This window comes from Ornithorhynchus anatinus, chromosome 9, assembly GCF_004115215.2.
Source record: "Ornithorhynchus anatinus isolate Pmale09 chromosome 9, mOrnAna1.pri.v4, whole genome shotgun sequence".
Lineage (NCBI taxonomy): Eukaryota > Metazoa > Chordata > Mammalia > Monotremata > Ornithorhynchidae > Ornithorhynchus > Ornithorhynchus anatinus.
In genome coordinates this window covers 17,919,036-17,937,454 of record NC_041736.1, presented here as the reverse complement: position 1 = coordinate 17,937,454, position 18,419 = coordinate 17,919,036, and the positions used below count along the sequence as shown (strand labels likewise).

Genomic DNA, 18,419 nt, shown 5'->3' with positions numbered 1-18,419 from the left:
GAAGCTTTCCCTCCAGTTCTCGCTACAGTTTATAGCTTTGCCAGAGTGCAAAAATATGAACACATCAAAACACGGGTAAGAATAATATTCTGAAAAATAAAAACGGACATTTTCTAAATCAGTGAGCTAGTGTCCTGACAAAGGGAATACAGGACTCAACAGAACTCATCCATGTTCATATGCCCATGTTTGAATGCTTGAGTGTTCCCTTTGTCAAGATACTTGCTCACCTTCATTCAGTCTTGTCATCTTCAGGTACAAAGATTGTATATGCTAAGTCCCTTGAACTTGAAGATGGCACTATGACAGTTCTAATGAGGATGATTCACAATCCTCAATTCTCTCTCCCCTGACTCCCCCGAGCTAGACATGCAGGGAGTCTCTCTGCTGAGCTGTTGCAGTTGCAGCTTGGAACTCATTTTCAAATCTGCCTCTTCATTCAGTTGTATTTATTGAGCACTTACTGTGTGCAGAGTGCTTGGGAGAGATTAATACATCAATGAACAGTGACATTCCCTGCCCACAATGAGCTTAGTCTAGAGTCTCGTATTATCCAACAGTGGTATTTATAGAGAATTTACTGTGTGCAGGACACTGTACTAAGCACTTGGGAGAGTATAGTGTAAAAGAGTTGTTTTATATCCAGGAGAACAAGGCAGGGGAGACAGACATTAAAATAAATTACAGACGTGTACATACATGCTGTGGCGATTAGGGTGAGATGAATAAAGTGTGCGTTGGTGACAGAAGGGAGTGGGAGTAGGGGAAATGAGGGCTTAGTTGGGGAAGGCCTCTTGGAGGAGCTATGCTTTAAGTAAGGCTTTGAAAGTGGGGAAAGTAGTAGTTTGTTGGATATGAAAGGGGAAGGAGTTTCAGGATATGATTAAGGGATAGGACAAGATGGAGATACAGTGAATAGGTTGGTGTAAGAGAGGAGGTGGTTTGTAGGAAATCAGTGCGGTGAAATAGGAGCTGGCAAGGTAGAGTGCTTAAAAGCCAATGGGAAGGAGTTTTTGTGTGATGCAGAATAGATGTGCAGCCACTGTTGGTTCTTGAGGAGTAGGGAAATGTGGACTGACCTTTGTTTTAGAAAAATGATCTGGGCAGCAGAAAGAAGAATGAATTGGAGTATAGTTATCACAATCTCCAAGCCTCTGCCTTCTCCTTCCTGGTTGCCACACTCCAGGCTGTGCTTTCTGCTGCTCATGTCTCCCAAAAGACCCCTTTAGACTGTAAGCTCTTGGTGAACAGGGATCATGTTTGTTATATTGTACTCTTCCAAGTGCTTAGTACAGTGCTCTGCCCACAGTAAACATTCAACAATTACCATAGATTTGAATGATTGATAAGCCACTCTATTGCCTCATTGTTTGGGACTGTTATTCCCTGTGTCTTTACAAGATTGATCTGCCTTTCGTGCTTGTAATGCTCCTTTCAGATTGCAGAATATTTAAGCAGCTGTTCTGTGGCACTTATCTGTTCCCTTTACATCTTTCCGACCAAGACCAACAAAGCTATTTTGCAGTGAGTGTTTCTTTGAAGTCACTGGACCTTGTTTCTGGAAATCCTGATTTGCTGTTTGGTTATGTATGACTTATAAATAATCCTCCTCCTAGTCCTCCTCATCTGTATTGGAGTGGTTACTATGTGCAAAACACTGTCCCTTGGGAACATATAATAGATCCTATAATAGAAGGTCCCTACTTTTGGAATTTAGTGGGAGTTTACAGTGTTGATCTTGGCACTGTTTGAGAATCTGGATGTGCTTTCTGTGGCAGGTCCAGTTTTCACAACCATCCAGAATATTTGCCATGACCATAGAGTTGTACACTTACATAGCATTGTACTGCAGTGTTGCCATACTCTGGCTGTCTTCCACAGGCCAGTCTAGACTCCTTAATTCAGTTTTTCTATGTGTTTTCCGCACATCCAGTGTTGGATGGTACAGGACTTAAGCAGCAGAATTCACGCTGAGAAGCAAGTGTGGCCTAATGGATAGAACATGGACCTGGGAGTCAGAGAGACCTGGGTTCTAATCCCACCTCTGTTATTTGTCTGCTGTGTGACCTTGGGCAAGTCACTTCTCTGTGCCTCATTTACCTCATCTGTCAAATGGGAAGCCCATGAGGGACATGGACTCTGTCCAGCTGATAAGCATATATCTACCCCAGAGCTTAGTTCAGTTCCTGGCACAACTCTATTTTTGCAGATGAAAGTCTTTATGTGTAGGGTTTCTTTGGTTTGGGCAAATACTGTAAAAGCCCACTACCTTCCAAAATCTGTCCTACACCTCATATCGGGGCTATGCCAATCAGTGATAAAGAATCAGTAAAGGCATTTCATGTGGGGTGGACAAAAGTCAGCAGGAATTCTGAAAATAGTTATTGAGGGCAGTCAAGACCAAAGCAGCTGCCAAGACTGCTACTCTGGCAACCTTTTTCTAGTCTACAGTGCTACAGAACAACTTAGGCACTATGCCATAGTCACTTTGGCCTTAAATGGAATTTTTATGTAAAATTTTTGAGGGCGTATCATATTGCTGCACCAGTTCTGTCTTGGCAGCCTAGGCCCCAGTAGAAGCACAACTGGCAGGGACTAGAATGTGTGTCCCTATGCAAACCACTAATACTGCAATCCATTTCTTCCCACAGGTTTCCAGTCCAGAAGTTGTATCTATCAGGCCAGGGAGAGTCCATCATCTTCATAAATGTCACCGTCTTCTGCATCTTCCCTCCTTTACACTGGAAAACAACCGCACCTGGATTTGCTGCTTTCTTTGAAGGCAACCACATTGGAGGTAGATTATTTCCTAATCTGAAAAGCAAACAGTCTTAGAATGTAATCACTGTTCACCAGTGGATTTTACTACTTACACTCTGTGATTATGCCAACTCTCAAGCTGGTTGCCCTGACTTCTTTATTTAATTGACATTTTCTGAATAAAATAATGCACCTCGGGAAAAACAATTCAGATTTGGGATTGCTTCTTCCAGTGACTGGTTTAGTGCAGGGAGGAGCTAAAAATGTGGGCAAAATATATCCACTATTCTTCTGTAATCATTGGGATCTATGTCAGAGGGCAGCCAATACCTTGTTCCTCTGATCTTTTAGCTAGTTGTCTTTATTGTGCAGATTCTTTGATTCATAAAATCATCTGCATATTCTTCCAAATGTAGTTATCAGCAAAAAGCAACTCTCCATTACTGCTTTTAGGCTTTTGTTCACCTCTGGGCCTTCTGGGTTGGAAGGTTTCCTGGTGACTTAGAATAGCTTGACTGGGTTTTAAAACACAGCCCTGACTAACTCTAGGGGAGACATAGGTTAATTTCACAGCTTTATGGCATAACAGAGCAACACTTAAGTGGCCTTAGGGACTGGGGGAATTTCTTGTGGTAGCAATATTTGCTTCCTAGTTGCTAAAAGTACTATTTGTATTGATCCAGGCACATATACAACGGCCAGGTGGCAAATATCATGTCTGTGTGGTACTTTGGTGTGAAATCACATTGCAGTTCAGAGTGTCTGTGGTTAATTGTATTCTTTAAGAATCAGCTGAAAGGACCCTGGCTGGGATCTTGGTGGTAGTGGAGACTAAGATTCCAGATCCCACCCAGTTTCAGCAATCATCTCTCCCACTTTCCTTCACAAACTTGGATTATCTAGTGGTCATTACTTTTTTTGATGGTGAATATAATCAGTTGCTTATTGAGTGCTTACCGTACTAAGTCCTTGGGAGAGTACAATATAACTGAGTTGAAATAGTGATTTCTTTAGATGTCTCTGAAACTGTGTGGCATTTCCTCAGTGTTTTACACATTGAAAAACATTCAGGGCAGATATTTAAGCACTATGACCTCCCTTTTCTTGTAGACTTCTTCAGGATTGCCATCAAACTTGGGGGAGGGGTGTCTTAGAGAAGCAGCGTGGCTCACTGGAAAGAGCACGGGCTTTGGAGTGAGAGGTCATGGGTTCGAACCCCGGCTCTGCCACTTGCCAGCTGTGTGACTTTGGGCAAGTCACTTCACTTCTCGGTGCCTCAGTTCCCTCATCTGTAAAATGGGGATTAAGACTGTGAGCCCCACGTGGGACAACCTGATTCCCCTGTGTCTACCCCAGCGCTTAGAACAGTGCTCGGCACATAGTAAGCGCTTAACAAATACCAACATTATTATTTTTCCATTTTTTAATGGCAACAACTGTACCATGTGACTTTTTCAAAAGGTGAAGTAACGGTCATGTACTTGCTTGGCCTTCACTATGCTGTAAGTACTGGGGAAGATATGAGAATGAGGTAGGACATGGTCCCTGTCCCACTGAGGGATCACATTCTAAGAGAGGAGGACACTAGGACATTTTGTCCCCATTTTGCAGAAGAGGAAACTAAGGTACAAGGAATGACTTTCCTAAGGTAACACACAGCAGGAAGTGGCAAAGCCTGGGTCTCTGGACTCCTAATCACTGTTTTGTTTTGATAGCCGTCTACCTTTTATTTGTTCAGATCATTGTGAATTTGACACTCATATATACAGATAAATCATATAAATATAGATAATATACTATATATTATATTGTGTATATATATACAGATAATCAGTGAAACCTAGTAGAATGTATGAAAAATGGCTGAAAAATAAACAAAGGAGGAAAGGAAGAGGTAAAATAATTGTTTACTTTGGAGTTTGGGCTATAATGTTTTGAAATGGCATCACTCCTCACATCTGTAGACTGTGCTCATTGTGGATAGGGACTAAGTCTGCCAACTCTTTTATATTGTACTCTCCCAAGTGCTTAGTACCTTTTTCTGCACATCAGTAAATACGATTGACTGGTTAGACTAAGCTGTTGAATTACTGTTGTTCAGTTGAAATAGATTTTTTACTTTTCCTCTTGTTTCATGGGAGGCAGTGAGTAGGAGTCAGGAGATCCAGGCTTTGCCACTTCCTGCTGTGTGTTACCTTAGGGAAGTCATTCCTTGTACCTTAGTTTCCTCTTCTGCAAAATGGGAACAAAATGCTCTAGTGTCCCCCTCTCTTAGAATGTGACCCCTCAGTGGGATAGGGACAGTGTCCTACCTCATTCTCATATCTCGCCTGGCACTTGGAGCATAGTGAAGGCCAAATAAATTCCAGTATTGTTAGTTACCATTATTTTACAATAAGTGGCCAATAGCCCTTCAACCTTTTAAGTGTCACATTGATTTTCATAATTGGCTATGACTTACAAAATGAGTCAAGGCATAATGGTTTCTACTGATAATGAAGTGTCAGGGATATTCAGTTCTGTTTCAGACTGCTCTCAGTCTCCCTTCAGGCTATTTTTCAATGAGTGCCACTGGGGCCCTGGACTTGGTTGAGAGAGTGTGCGTGATTCAGTGCCAACCATCTCCACCACTGTGTAAATGACTGAAACACATGTCATGCTGATGATAGAAAATACCTTAGAGAAGCTGTGTGGCCTGGTGGATAGAGCATGGGCCTGGGAATCAGGGCCATGGGTTTTAATCCCAGCACAGCCACTTGACTGCTGTGCAACCTTGGAAAACTTACTTATCTTGTCTCTGCCTGTGTAAAATGGAAATTAAATATTTTTTCCTTCCTATTTAGACTGTGAGTCCCTTATGGGACAGGGACTATGTTTGACCTGATAATGTTGTATCATCTTCCATTGGCTAGTACAGTGCTTAACAAAAACCTCTCATTGTTATGATTATTAATATAGTAATGTTATTTGTTAAACACTGTACTAAGTCCTGGTGTAGACACAAGACAATCCTTTCCCTTAACCTTTGGGGGTTTGAGCAGTGACTCACTCCAAAGCAAGGTGCCAGAATAGTTGCATTATACTTTTTTGTGCACAGTGCCCAGGAGTGCAAGAGACTCTGAGGGCAAGGTTTGTGTCTTCCAACTTTTTTATATTGTACTCTCCCAATGCTTAGTACAGTGCTCTGCACACAAAAAGTCCTCAAATATAATACCATTGATTGAGGCTGGTGCAGTCTTCCCCCCTCCCCTCCTCTCTCCTCCCCTTCCTTCCTTCCTTCCTCTGTCTCTCTCAGACACTCATGGATAATCCCACTGTCCACAGGGTCCAGGGTCATCTTTGAAAGGAAGGACAATTTTATTAATAATTAACAGTACAATATTCCTCTTTTTTTTTATCTCCTTGTACCCCTTTTAAAATTCCATCCTTAACGGTCAACCACTATGGTGGGTAATGGAACATGAGGAGACCCTAAAGTGGCACTCTCATTTTACATGTGAAAATCATGTTGTTTGCCCTGAAAGCATCACTGGCACCCTTTGAGATCATTTTCCTTGGGAAAGGCCCAAAACTTATCTGGAAGGTATGCAGCTAAATGTAAACCTCCAGAGTGGTCAGATCTCACCCCGCTGCAAGCAACATTGTTCTGATACTTTCCAGTTGACAGTAACTTTAGTCCCACACTGTTTTGCCACACCAGATGTTTACACATGGTTAAATATATCTTCACAGACTGTTATTAGTGTTTGTCATCTAAAACTCCTCCTACATAACCTCCTACCAGTCACAAGAAAGATTTTCAAAGAAGGAATTATGGAAGTTTGTTAGAATAAGGAATTGTGGAAGGATAATATCATTGTACATTGAGCTTCTTGAAAAATTCTGCCGGGTTCAATTTTCAAAGGTAGCACCGATGTTTTGTTCTATTTTATTGATTTTTTTTTTTTAATTTATGTCAAGAAGTCTTTCTGTCTTGAGTTTTCCTCTCCATTACCAAATGAAACATGCAGTCTCCTCTACTTTAGAAGAAGAATGATAATAAATGGGTCAGAGGACATTGCTAGCCCAAGTAAAAATTCAAATCCTTGTATGTTTTGGGACTGAGTTTGCAGCATATATTGGATAAAAAAATCTATAATTTGATCCTTTGCAGTATCACTTAAATCGGGGATCAGAATTGTTCCAAGTAGTGCGACGTAGGTTATTGTTCTGAGTGATTGCTCTTCTGAGAAAAGAGAGGAACAAAGAGTGTTTGAGCAACTTTATCTTATTAAATAAGCTTAGTGAGTTGCTGGATCATCATCAGTGTCTGAGTTTTGATGGGCATCCATGTGGAATATGTTACTTGGCCGTTGTCAAAGATGGCCACATGTAGAAATGTCTGCTAAGGGAGATCTGGATATAGGAAACTATATGGATATATATTTTTTTCATAAGGACCTGCCACATTCACACACATCTAATACTATTGAAACCTGACTAGTGCTGAAAATATACTTAGTGGTTTATTTGGAGAATGGGAAACTAAAATTTCTATGAGTAATAGCAATGTTCTGTTTTATGCAGATGTTGCCACAGCACATATTTAATATTCTTCTGGATATATCTCATTAGAAGAAGCGATACTTATGCACATCTATGTTAAAAGACTTCCTAGAGGAGATCCTATAAAAGAACTATTTCTTGAGGGAGGCATAAACTCAGACTGCCAAAGAGGCAGCATGGCCTAGTGGAAAGAGCATGAGCCTGGTAATCAGAGGCCATGAGTTCTAATCCTGGATCTGCCAAAATGTTGCTGTGTAACCTTGGGTAACTCAATTAACTTCTCTATGCCTCCGTTTTCCTGTTCTCTCTCCTATTTAGACTGTGAGCCCCATGAGAGACAGGGACTGGGTCCAACCTAATTTACTTGTATCTACCCCGGGGTTTAGAACAGTGTTTGGCACACAGCATGTAACAAATGCCTTTTTTTTTTTTAAAGGCAGCATGGCTTAGTAGGAAGAGCACAAACATAGGAGTTAGAGGACCAGAGTTCAAAGCCTGGTTCCAGCACTTGCCTGCTGTGTGATCTTGGGCATCATTTAATTTCTCTGTGCCTGTTTCCTAATCTTTAAAATGGAGATTAAACATCTGTTATCTCTCTTCCTTAGACCCTGAGCCCCATCTATGATAGGGACTGTGTCTAACCAGATTATTTTGTATGTGCCCAAGTGCTTAGTACAGTGTTTGGCACATAGTAAGTCCTTAACAAATACTGCAATTATTATTATTTTAGGTTCATAAGTATGTTATTCTATTTCATCTACATATTATATAATATATATCATCTTTGAGGAGATGTGATTTCATAAGAGCTTAGAATCCAGGCAGAGAGTTCCAGGCAGGAGAGAGGGTGTGAGCGAGGGGTTGATGGAGAGAGATGAGTGCCTGGCACAGAGTAAGCGCTTGACAAATACCATCATTATCAAAGAGGAACAGTGGTAGATTGGTGTGATAAGAATGATGCTGTGAACTGGGATGTAGTAGGAGAAGAGTGGATTAAGTAGGAAAGGGAGAGTTAAAGGAGTGCCTTTAAACCCACTGGTCAGGAGTTTCTTCATGGGGAAGGGAGAAATGGGTAATGATGATTGGATGATTTTGAGAAGTGATAAAGTGTACAGAATGTCATTTTAGAAAAATGATCTGGGCAGTATATTGAGAAGGGGAGAGACTGGAGATAGACCAGTGAGGAGGTTGATACAGTAATTTAGACAAGATAGGAAAAGCAGCTGGGCCAGGGCAGTGGCTGTTTCGATAGAGAGGAAAGGGCAGATCCAGAAGATTATTGGGGAGGAAAAACTGTCATTTCATAACTGATTGAATGTGAGAGTTGAAAGAGTTAAGGATAATGCCAAGCCTAAGTGCATCCAGGTTACTTCAGAAATGTGGCTGTATTGTATTTTATAAGTATTTTCCCATGGATTTTCCCATGGATTTACATGCAATTAGGGGTTTCATTCTAGAATCAGGCCTGATGTGATGATGGGGCCCAACAAGGTAGATGGTCTACACCACAGCACTTAGTACAGTGCTTGGCATATAGTGAGCATTTCACAAATATAAGAATTATTACTATTGCAGGTGAGTAAAGATTACACTCAAAATCTTCCCCTGCTGCCCCTCTCCTCTCATCCCTTCTCTTGTTTTAGGAGATTCTTCACCTCTACCTCTTACCCCAGCCTTAGTCCTTTCTTCCTCTTTCTTTGTCACCCCATCATTACTTTGCTTCAGTATTTTTTTTGAACTTTTTTTTTTCAAAACCACAGCTGTTGCTGCCATTCTTTACACTTAGAACTTTTCAATTTAGAACAACTGCATACCCTTCTGACAAGTCTTCTCAGGAAGACGAGACTCCAGAAAATGAAATAAGTGACAATCCCATGTAAACTGGATTTCTGACCACCCTAGTTCTACTAGCCATGATGATTTTCTTTTAAAATTAATCTTTATTTAAAATGCTGCTCAATCCATTGCAGTACCCTGATTTGAAAATGTGATTTTCCTTTTAGGTCCCAAATATGATATTCTAGAAAAAACAACTCCCAGCCTTAGCTGTATGTTGTGTTCCTTGGATTAAAATGAAATATAGAAATATGTGCTTCACAAAGGATAGCTGAATTGGGGATTATTGAAGCCACCTGTGGGTACTAGGAAATCTATAATGTTTGACATGTAATGAGTAAACTTGTTGTCGCCTGCCTCTTTTGGATTGTAATTTACTGATCAACAACTACATTGCTTGCCCTGGGATTGTCCTGCTGGCTAGATTTCCCCCACCCGTGCCATTCAATCTACTACTAACAATTGCTTAGAGTCTTGAGGCAGTAAAACTGGTGTTTACTGGTTTTTTCATATAAGGATGTTGGTGATTTAACATTTTTCGACTTACAGCTTGTGATGTTGTCCCCAGCTTTTTCTTTTTGTGAATAATTCCTTGCATCCCAACTTTTATTATTATAATTTCTTTTGACAAATAAAGAATATAATATTTTAGAGAAGGAATCAGCATGGAGTTAGGGAGAAAAATGAGGCCCCTTTGGGCATTCACTTTGTTTTTTGGAGAATTGGTATAGATCACAGTCAACAGCACTGACTGTGCATTTATTGCTTACTGATAGTGAGTCAAATCAGTCAGACATAAACGAAACAAAAACATACAGTTGCTTCATTAAAATAACAGAAAAAATATATTTTCAAAGTAAGATGAACTTTTTTTCTTTGGGAGATATCTGGCAATTCAGGGGAAAAAAAGGGGATGATAAAGTTCCTCAATATCACTCAGTTAACCATCTGTTAGAGTGACCGTATAGGGAAATGAGAACGAAGTTTAATTTGTAATTTGGCCATCAATTGCTCCTAGTTTTTCACCCATCTCAGCAAACATACTGCCAAGCTTTTTAAATAAAAGTCAATCTGGATGAACAATATTAGCAAAATCCTCTACAAATAGCTCAGCTTAGAAGATGGCCGCCTTTTTCTTGCATCAAAAGGCTCTTCGCCCACGAGGCGTTCCTCTAGCTGGGCCTTTATTGACCTTGGCAGGAACTGACCTATGAGGTTTTTTGCGGTATTCTACCTTTATCCACCCACCCTCATTAGCTTTGTTCTCATCTTCGGTAGCTTTCGATTCATTTTCAGTTTGCAGAGGCATCCCTGGTATTGCTCTGGGTGGTTGGGAGTTGGGTGAACTTTTTCTAGAGTTCTGCGATGAAGGTGGACTGAGGGCTGCTCGGGAAGTCCTGTAGAATTTTCCAGAGTATCGTTCCGCTGAAGGAGTAGAATGATGGCTCGTCCCACCGTACCTTTCTTTGGGGGAAGAATTGAGAGATCCCCTGCCTCGACAGTATTTATTCTTGCTTCTACCCAAATACCTACCCCTTTCTGAGGGACAGTCAGAATTAGCACTAGTACTGCTATTATCCTTGGAACTTAGATGTAGTGAAGAGAAGTTTCTTGCCATGGCGTATTGGGTAGGAGACGAACTCCTGGAATGATTTATAGGTGTGATCTGTTGGTATTTCACCTGCGACTGTGTCCGTCTTACAGCAGAAGCGTAGGAAGTTTGGTTATGAAGGTATGGCAAGAAGTGCGTCCCAGTGATAGGACTGCTCTGAGAACGCTGGAAAGATGGGTTTGTTGCAATTTGCCGCATCCTCAGAGTATTGAACCACTGACAGTCAGCACCTGTGATATAAATGGAAATGAAATAAATTTATTGTTTGTGCTTCTGAGATGCCACGTTGCTTTTAGCTGTTTTTAGGACAGCCATATCCTCACCTATTTTAGAATTCTGGAAAAATGGCATTCATTCAGATACCTCTGATAGTTGCCCATCCACCTCTGCATCACCTCGCTGATTTCCTATTAAAGTCCAGCACACCTTCGCTATGCCACTGTACTCACTGTACCTTGATCTCACTTATCTCACCGCTGACCCCCTGTCCATGTCCTCCCTCTGGTCTGGAACGCCCTCTGTCTTCATGTATGACAGACCACCACTCTCCCCACCTTCAAAGACTTATTCAAATCACAACTCCTTCAAGAGATCTTCCCTGACTGAGCCCTCCTTTCCCCTACTCACTCTCCCTTGTGCATCGCCCTTGCACCTGGGTTTGCCCCCTTTATTCATCCCACCCTCAGCCCCACAGCATTTATTCATATATCCTTAAATTATTTGACTATCTCCTCCCTCTAGACTGTAAACTCCTTTTTGGGCTGGGAATGTTTCAATCTACCAACAGTGCTGCACACAGTAAGTGCTCAATAAGTACGATTGGATACCCTTTAAGCACTTGATATTCACCCTACTCCCTATGTACATATTCATAATTAACTTTAACGTCTGTTGCCCCCTCTAGACTGTCAGTTCCTGGTGGGCAAGGATGTATCCAACCAACTCTGTACTTTCTCAAGTGCTTAGTACAGTGCTCTGCACATAGTAAGTGCTAATGGAATACCATTTATTGAAATTGTCCATTGTTCAGAAAAAATCCCATACAGAGGTGGAAAAATTGAGGAGGCATGATTTTAAAAAGCAAGCTAAGGAGTTCAGTTTTAGACATGGCCAGGTTAAACTGCTGGCAGGACATCCATGTGGTGATGTCTTGGAGGTAAGCTATCTTTGGTATGCTTCCAGGGGGCTTGCGAACAGTGCTTTTTACCTAGTTGGCACTCAGTAAATGCTGCGGAAGCTGACGATACCTTCAGTAGATTCACCTTCATGGCACGGTCTCCTTGATAGGCTGCCATAAGATGATCCTGGCGATCACTTTCTGTCTATTCTTGCCTGATTTTCTTTGCTCCAGAGCAAGGAGCTGTTGCCCAGAAGCTACCTTTGGAAACCATGCTGGCACACTTCTTCAGAACGGCTTCCAGTTCAGGTGAAAGTGCAAAACATTTTTTTATCCCACTCCTGGGTGCAGCAACCTGGCTGCAATTTTCAAAGAACAAGAACTAGGTTGGGAAATGCTTATTATTAATATATTTCTGGAAATCCAGCCTCAAGGGAAGGACTCTTCTGACAGAGGAAGTAAGGTGTTTTTTTTTTAAGGTCGTAGGTAACTTAAACAGGTGGATGCTGATTTAAACAGGGCCAGATTGGAGGACATCATAAGGCAAATATAATTTACCTATATTGGCAGCACATTAGGCACAAGAAGAGAAGGAAAACAAGAATCGGTCACTATAGTAATGGAAGAAAAACTAAAACTGAGCGATGGTAACAAATTGCATTAGGACATAAGGATATTTCTGCATCTTGTTTGATCATTGTTATTAGAAAGGACAGCTTAAGGCAAAATCAAAAACTCAAGAATACTCCTTTCACTGTATAAGTGAAACAATTTTATGTTGATTCTTTAGGAGAAAATGGATTTCTTCCTCTATTTTGTCATTGTGTAATTAAATTTTAACTTTACTTTGTGATTCTTATGGGTTTGATGGGAAGTTCATCATCATCATCATCATTGCTTTCTGAGTGACTTATAAATCAATCATCAACAATATTTGTTGAGCATTTACTTATGTGTGCAGAGTTCTGTACTAAGCACTTAGAAGAGTAAAATATAACAGGGTTGGAAGATATGTTCCCTGCCCATAAAGAGTTTACAGTCTAGAGAGGAGACAGATATTACATTATGGATATGTACATAAGTGCTACGGGACTGGTGGGTGAATAAAGGGAGCAAATCCAAGTAAAGTTACTCTAGAGGTGAAAAAAATAGAAACTATAGCTTCTTTTTGTACATATCCTGAGAGAAGAGGCTGTGTGATAAGCCTATTTTCAGAATGGATTGCTATGCCTGCCTCATGGAGAAAATATGAATTACTTTATCTCAGAAACTTGAAAATTGTGTGTCATTTCACATTGCTCAGTAAAATTTTGAATAACTATATTAAATCCATAGGTAGTCCTAATAATAATAATGATTTTAAAAAAAAGAACTTCAGTGAGAACTGCCTCCAGAGAATAAGAGCACTTGACATTTTGGTGATAAAATACAATTTTAGGTCCATGTAAGAATAATCATCCTCTTTGGCATAATGGTGAATTCTATCTTTACCACTAGATATAGGCTAGGTAAATGAGTCTTGGTTTAAGATCAAAGAATTTGTCTTAAGAGCCTTTTATGTATTTCTGTGTTGTCGCTCTGCAGGGCCACGTTAGCTAGTTCCGAATTGCCTGATAAATCTCTGGTCTCCTTATGCCAATTGATGAGCTTTGAGTTATCAGGCTGACTCAGAAGAGGTAGCTTGGATTCACTGAGATCATCAGTTCAATATACTGCAGCAGCAGAAAGGATAAAATGTTGGGTATTATTCCTCTAGACTGCAAGCTTGTTGTGCGCGGGAACCTGTCTACCAACTTTATTGCAGTCTCCTAAACTCTTAGTATAGTGCCCTGCAAAGCCGGAAGTGCTCAGTAAATGCCACTGATTGTTTAGGAAGGAGATAGAAAACAAAAAACTATATTTTTGCCAATATTTAAAATCATACGCCCGCACTTGAAATACTGTGTACAGTTCTAGTTACTGTAATTTAGGAAGGGCATATTAGAGAAGCAGCATGGCCTAGTGAATTGAGCACAGGCCTGGAAGTCAAAAGAACCTGGGTTCTAATCCTAGCTCTGTCCCTGTCTGCTGTGTGACCTTGGGCAAGTCATTTAACTTCTCTGTGCCTCAGTTATCTCATCTGTAAAATGGGAATTAAGACTGTGAGCTCCAGGTGGGACAAGGTCTGTGTCCAACCTGATTAACTAAGCCCTAGCGCTTAGTACAGTGCTTGGCACAAAATAAGTGCTTAACAAAAACATTAAAAAAAAAACAGGCCTGAAAAAGGTATAGAAAGGACCAGAGTGATCAGGGCATAATGATTCCTTGTTGGGTTAGAGTAAAAAGATTAGGACTCTTTATTATAAAGATGAAAGGAAAGAGATGCAATGATTGAAGCTTACAGAATCCCAAAGGGTCAAAGGGCAAAAATGGAATTTTTGCACCCTGACAACAGGAGATACCCACAGATGCTTGAACGTGATAGGCTGAAAACCAAACGTAACAGTCCTTTGCACAGGAGGTGGGTGACCACATGGAATTTAATCACTTGAAGTTTTTCAGTTTAAGTAAAAAAAAAATTTGGCTAAGTGGCCCATAACAGATTGCTAGAGGGCAATGTAGTGGGAAAGTTAGTGATGTTAGGTAGTACAATCTTAATCATTATATTAATCTATTTTTGAAACTTTCTGCAAAGAATCATAATTATAGCACCACTCTTTGATTTAATATTTTGATGTCCTACTTTGAAATACTTTAATATCAGTTAAACAAGATTTTGGTGATGTCCTTAAAATACTTAGCATGAGAAGAAGTTTTGTTTTTCAGAACTTTAATTAAGTGTTATATCATGTAACATACCCTATTACACAATCACATTTTAGGGTCCCAACCTGGTTGTACCATAAGATAGGGCAGTAGCATGAAGTATTATGAAGAACACTGACCCAGACATCGCCCCATGGAGGGAACAAGGAAAATCAGGTTTAGAGTGTAGCAAGAGAGAATTTGTTTAGTTATGTTCCAGACATTGTGTTAAGCAGTGGACATTAACCATACACACTTAACAGATCTAAACATTAGGAAAAACTTCTTGACTGCATGAACAGACTCTAGATAGGCTACCAGTGGTGGTTCTAGAATCTCCCTTCTGGAGACTAAGGACAGACATATCCTGGGCGGGTTAGGCATTTATCCACCTGGAGATGATCTCCCAAAGTCCCTTCCAAATCGTGATTCCCAAGATACAGCCGGGGCGCAGCTCATGTCTCCTGGCTTCTAGTTTACTTGATCAGTTGCTCTCAAATTGGAGTTCAGTCCCTGGAAAACCTGGGGTGTTAGTGGTGGGGAGAGAACTGAGCCTTAGGAGGTTGGTGTGGTGGTCAGTTGCTGTCATAACTGCCTGTGGGCTGAGTCTCCCAGCTATTCTGGCCCACTCACCTCTGACCCCAGCCCCTGCCTCCCCAACTCAGCTTCTTTTCGAGGGGAGACAGCAATGGGACAAGAGGGAAGAGTAGGAGGGAGATATCAAAGATGGAAAAAATCTTGGAAATCTCACCTCTGCTTCTGGGTATCAAATCCAGCATCATTCAAGAACTAATAATAAAAAAATCCTTTCATGGTTCGACGGTTAGAAAATCACAAGTCCTGGCTAGCTCTCTGAATTAGGTGGAAATGTGTTGGAAGAATTTGGAAAATGGTTTTGGGGGCGGTTTGAGGCTCTTTGTACTTGGGTATGAGGCAAATATGTGTTAGTCGATCATGTGCTACTGGGGGGAGTGTAACTCTCAAACCTTGGAGATATAAGCTCCATAAAGGGGATGAGAGATGAACAGAAGTAGTATCAGTGATAGCTATTAACTGTTTTTTTCTAATTCTACAGAGAGCATAAATGTTATTTTTCTCTTGGAAAAATGTAATCCAATTTTTTCCTCCCACTTTCACACTTTTCCATGCTTGTGTAGGCCAACATCATCAAACACGATTTGAGTGCCTACTATAGATGTGCACTGTTTCAGCAGACACTTGAAGAACATGCAGAAAGAGAAAATGATGCTTTCCCTCAACGAGAGGAGGCATAAATTACTTAATATACTATAGTTAAAAATGGAAGAATAAAAATAGTTGACCACAAATGAATGAATAACAAATAAGGAGAAATGTACATGGATGCTACAGTTTCTGAAGGGATGCATAACAAGGAAGACTGTTAATGGAGTGTGTGTGTGTGTATGTTTGTGTTTATGTGGGTGTGTCAGGGTACTGATCAGCACCTCCAAGAAAGGAGGCTCTGAAGGAAGGGAGGGCTTTGGTTTGGAAAATTGTAGGGGATGAGGACATTTAAGGTAGGGCAAAAACAGTGATTTAGCCATGGCAGAGACAAAGGCAAGGATGGTTAGGAAGTTTGCTCGGTTAATAGAATCAGTATTCAGGTTGGGTCCTCTTTGGGCTCACGTGGACCAGACCCTAAAAGGGAGATGTGGGTACTGCCTATTCCTGACTTCTCACTTGGAAAAAAAGAGATGACTTGCTGATTCCCAATGGCCTCCAAGCAATTAAGATAAGAGAGAGTTCCTTTGAAAGGAGAACATTTGCTCTCTGTTAAGAAAATTTAGAGATTAAAAATTGCATAGAATTTATGTTGGTCATTATTTCCTTGTATGTTTGTCATATTGTACTTTCCCAAGTACACAGTAAGCGCTCAATACAATTGAATGAATTTCACTCTGCTTAAATTCAAACTGATTAGCATACTAAGGCTTCCTGAGAAAGGGAAAACATTATTTGATACAATGTCAGGAAACCATACCATAAGTGGCAGTTCCTTACTTGCAGGAGTAGAATCCAGGTCTCCTGATCCTCAGAGCTGTGTTTTTTCCACTAGACTAGCTGCAGTCAGTCAGTCAATCATATTATTGAGGGCTTACTGTGCACAGAGCACTGTACTAAGCACTTGGGAGAGTACAATACAACAGATACAATCCCTGCCTACAATGAGCTTACAGTCTAGAAGGGGAGATAGACATTAATATTAATAAATGTTATGGATATGTAGGTAAGTGCTGTGGGTCTGGGTGGGGGCTGAATAAAAGGAGCAAGTCAGGGTGACACAGAAGGGAGTTGAAGAAAAGGAAAAGAGGGCATAGTCAGGGAAGGCATTTTGGAGGAGAGGTGCCTTAGATGCCTTCAATAAGGTTTTGAAGAGTGGCTCAAGTAATTGTCCGTGGGAAATGAGGAGAAACAGCAGGCCTATAATGCACGTAAAACCAGACGTATGATCATGAAAATCCTAATCTTTCCTGTATCTCCCCAAATATATCTATCCTGTGAAATTTCATTTAACGGCCTACATCCAATTTAATGTTTTGCCCCATGTAATGTTTATTTTGATTTCATAGCCATAGGCCCATAAAAATTACTCCAACGCCAGGGTTAAAAATGTCAAAGGTATCTCCTTCTCAATATGCATATTTTCGCAGTGGGCAACTGTTAATTTTATTTGTAAATTTCAGATTGAAACCTTTGTTTTTATGAAAAGCTATTGTCCTTAAGTGGAAGAATAACTTACTTGAGTTGGATCTGCTTCTGTGGTTGGTCTCAGAGTTGGGGAGTGAAGTCTGAATTGAAAGTTGTACTGCTTTCACTTCATCCTCAGGTTTCATCCTACTCCATTTTATTGCATGGATGTGTTTACTACTTTTTGGAGATCGAACATCACTCTGTTCATGAGGCAGCCAAATAAGAAAGTGTTAAAAAGGGGATATAGAAAAAATTATTAATAAATTATTATTATTGTATTGAGTGCTTAATGTGTGCAAAGCACTGTACTAGGCACTTGGAAAAGTACAGTGTAACATCAAACACATTCCCTACCCACAATGAGCTCAGAGTCTAGAGGGGAAGACAGACATTAATATAAGTAAATAGATAAATTACAGATGTATACATATGTGCCATGGGTAAGGGAGAGAGGATGAATGAAGGAGCAAGTAGGAGCAGCGCAGAAGGGAGTGGGAGAAAAGGTGAGGCGGCCTCAGTCAGGGAAGGCTTCCTGGAGATGTGCCTTCAATAAGGCTTTGAAGTGTCTGAGAATTATCTGTCTGAGAAGCAGCGTGGCTTAATGTAAAGAGCCTGGGCTTGGGAGTCAGAGGTCATGGGTTCTAATCCCAGATCTGCCGCTTGTCAGCTGTGTGACCATGGGCAAGTCACTTAACTTCTCTGTGCCTCAGTTACCTCATCTGTAAAATGGGGATGAAGACTGGGAGCCCTACTTGGGACAATCTGATTACCTTGTATTTACCCCAGTGCTTAGAACAGTGCTTGGCACATAGTAAGCGCTTAACAAATACCAACATTATTATTATTAATATTATTATTATATGAGGAGGGAAGGGTGTTCCAGGCCAGAGGTAGGATATGGACGAGGGGTCGATGGTGAGATAAACTAAATCGAGGTACACTGTTTAATTATATTCTATATACTGTTTAACTTTTTCAATCAATCAGTGGTTTTTTTTGATACCATTTTGATGCTCACCCCAACCCCACAATTATTATTTCCCTTATTTATAA

The 18,419-nt window shown here is 40.6% G+C and overlaps 1 protein-coding gene and 1 long non-coding RNA gene across 4 annotated transcripts in view; one reads left to right on the top strand and one right to left on the bottom strand.

The window, feature by feature from the left end:
* Positions 1-18,419, top strand: part of LOC120638598 — a 158,102-nt gene that overhangs the window by 122,025 nt on the left and 17,658 nt on the right. Inside the window, exon 7 of the long non-coding RNA XR_005660326.1 lies at positions 2,652-2,797. This is a non-coding gene — a long non-coding RNA (uncharacterized LOC120638598). The remainder of the gene's footprint in view (positions 1-2,651; positions 2,798-18,419) is intronic.
* The window catches only part of MAP3K20 (mitogen-activated protein kinase kinase kinase 20), a 124,164-nt gene continuing 115,603 nt past the window's right edge, over positions 9,859-18,419 (bottom strand). For all 3 annotated transcript variants that reach the window (XM_029072123.2, XM_029072124.2, XM_001514714.4), the window contains exons 19-20: positions 17,416-17,566; positions 9,859-10,983 (exon numbers count right to left, since the gene is read on the bottom strand). In XM_029072123.2, the coding sequence (XP_028927956.1) occupies positions 10,283-10,983; positions 17,416-17,566 (852 nt within the window). In that variant the 3' untranslated portion in view covers positions 9,859-10,282. The remainder of the gene's footprint in view (positions 10,984-17,415; positions 17,567-18,419) is intronic.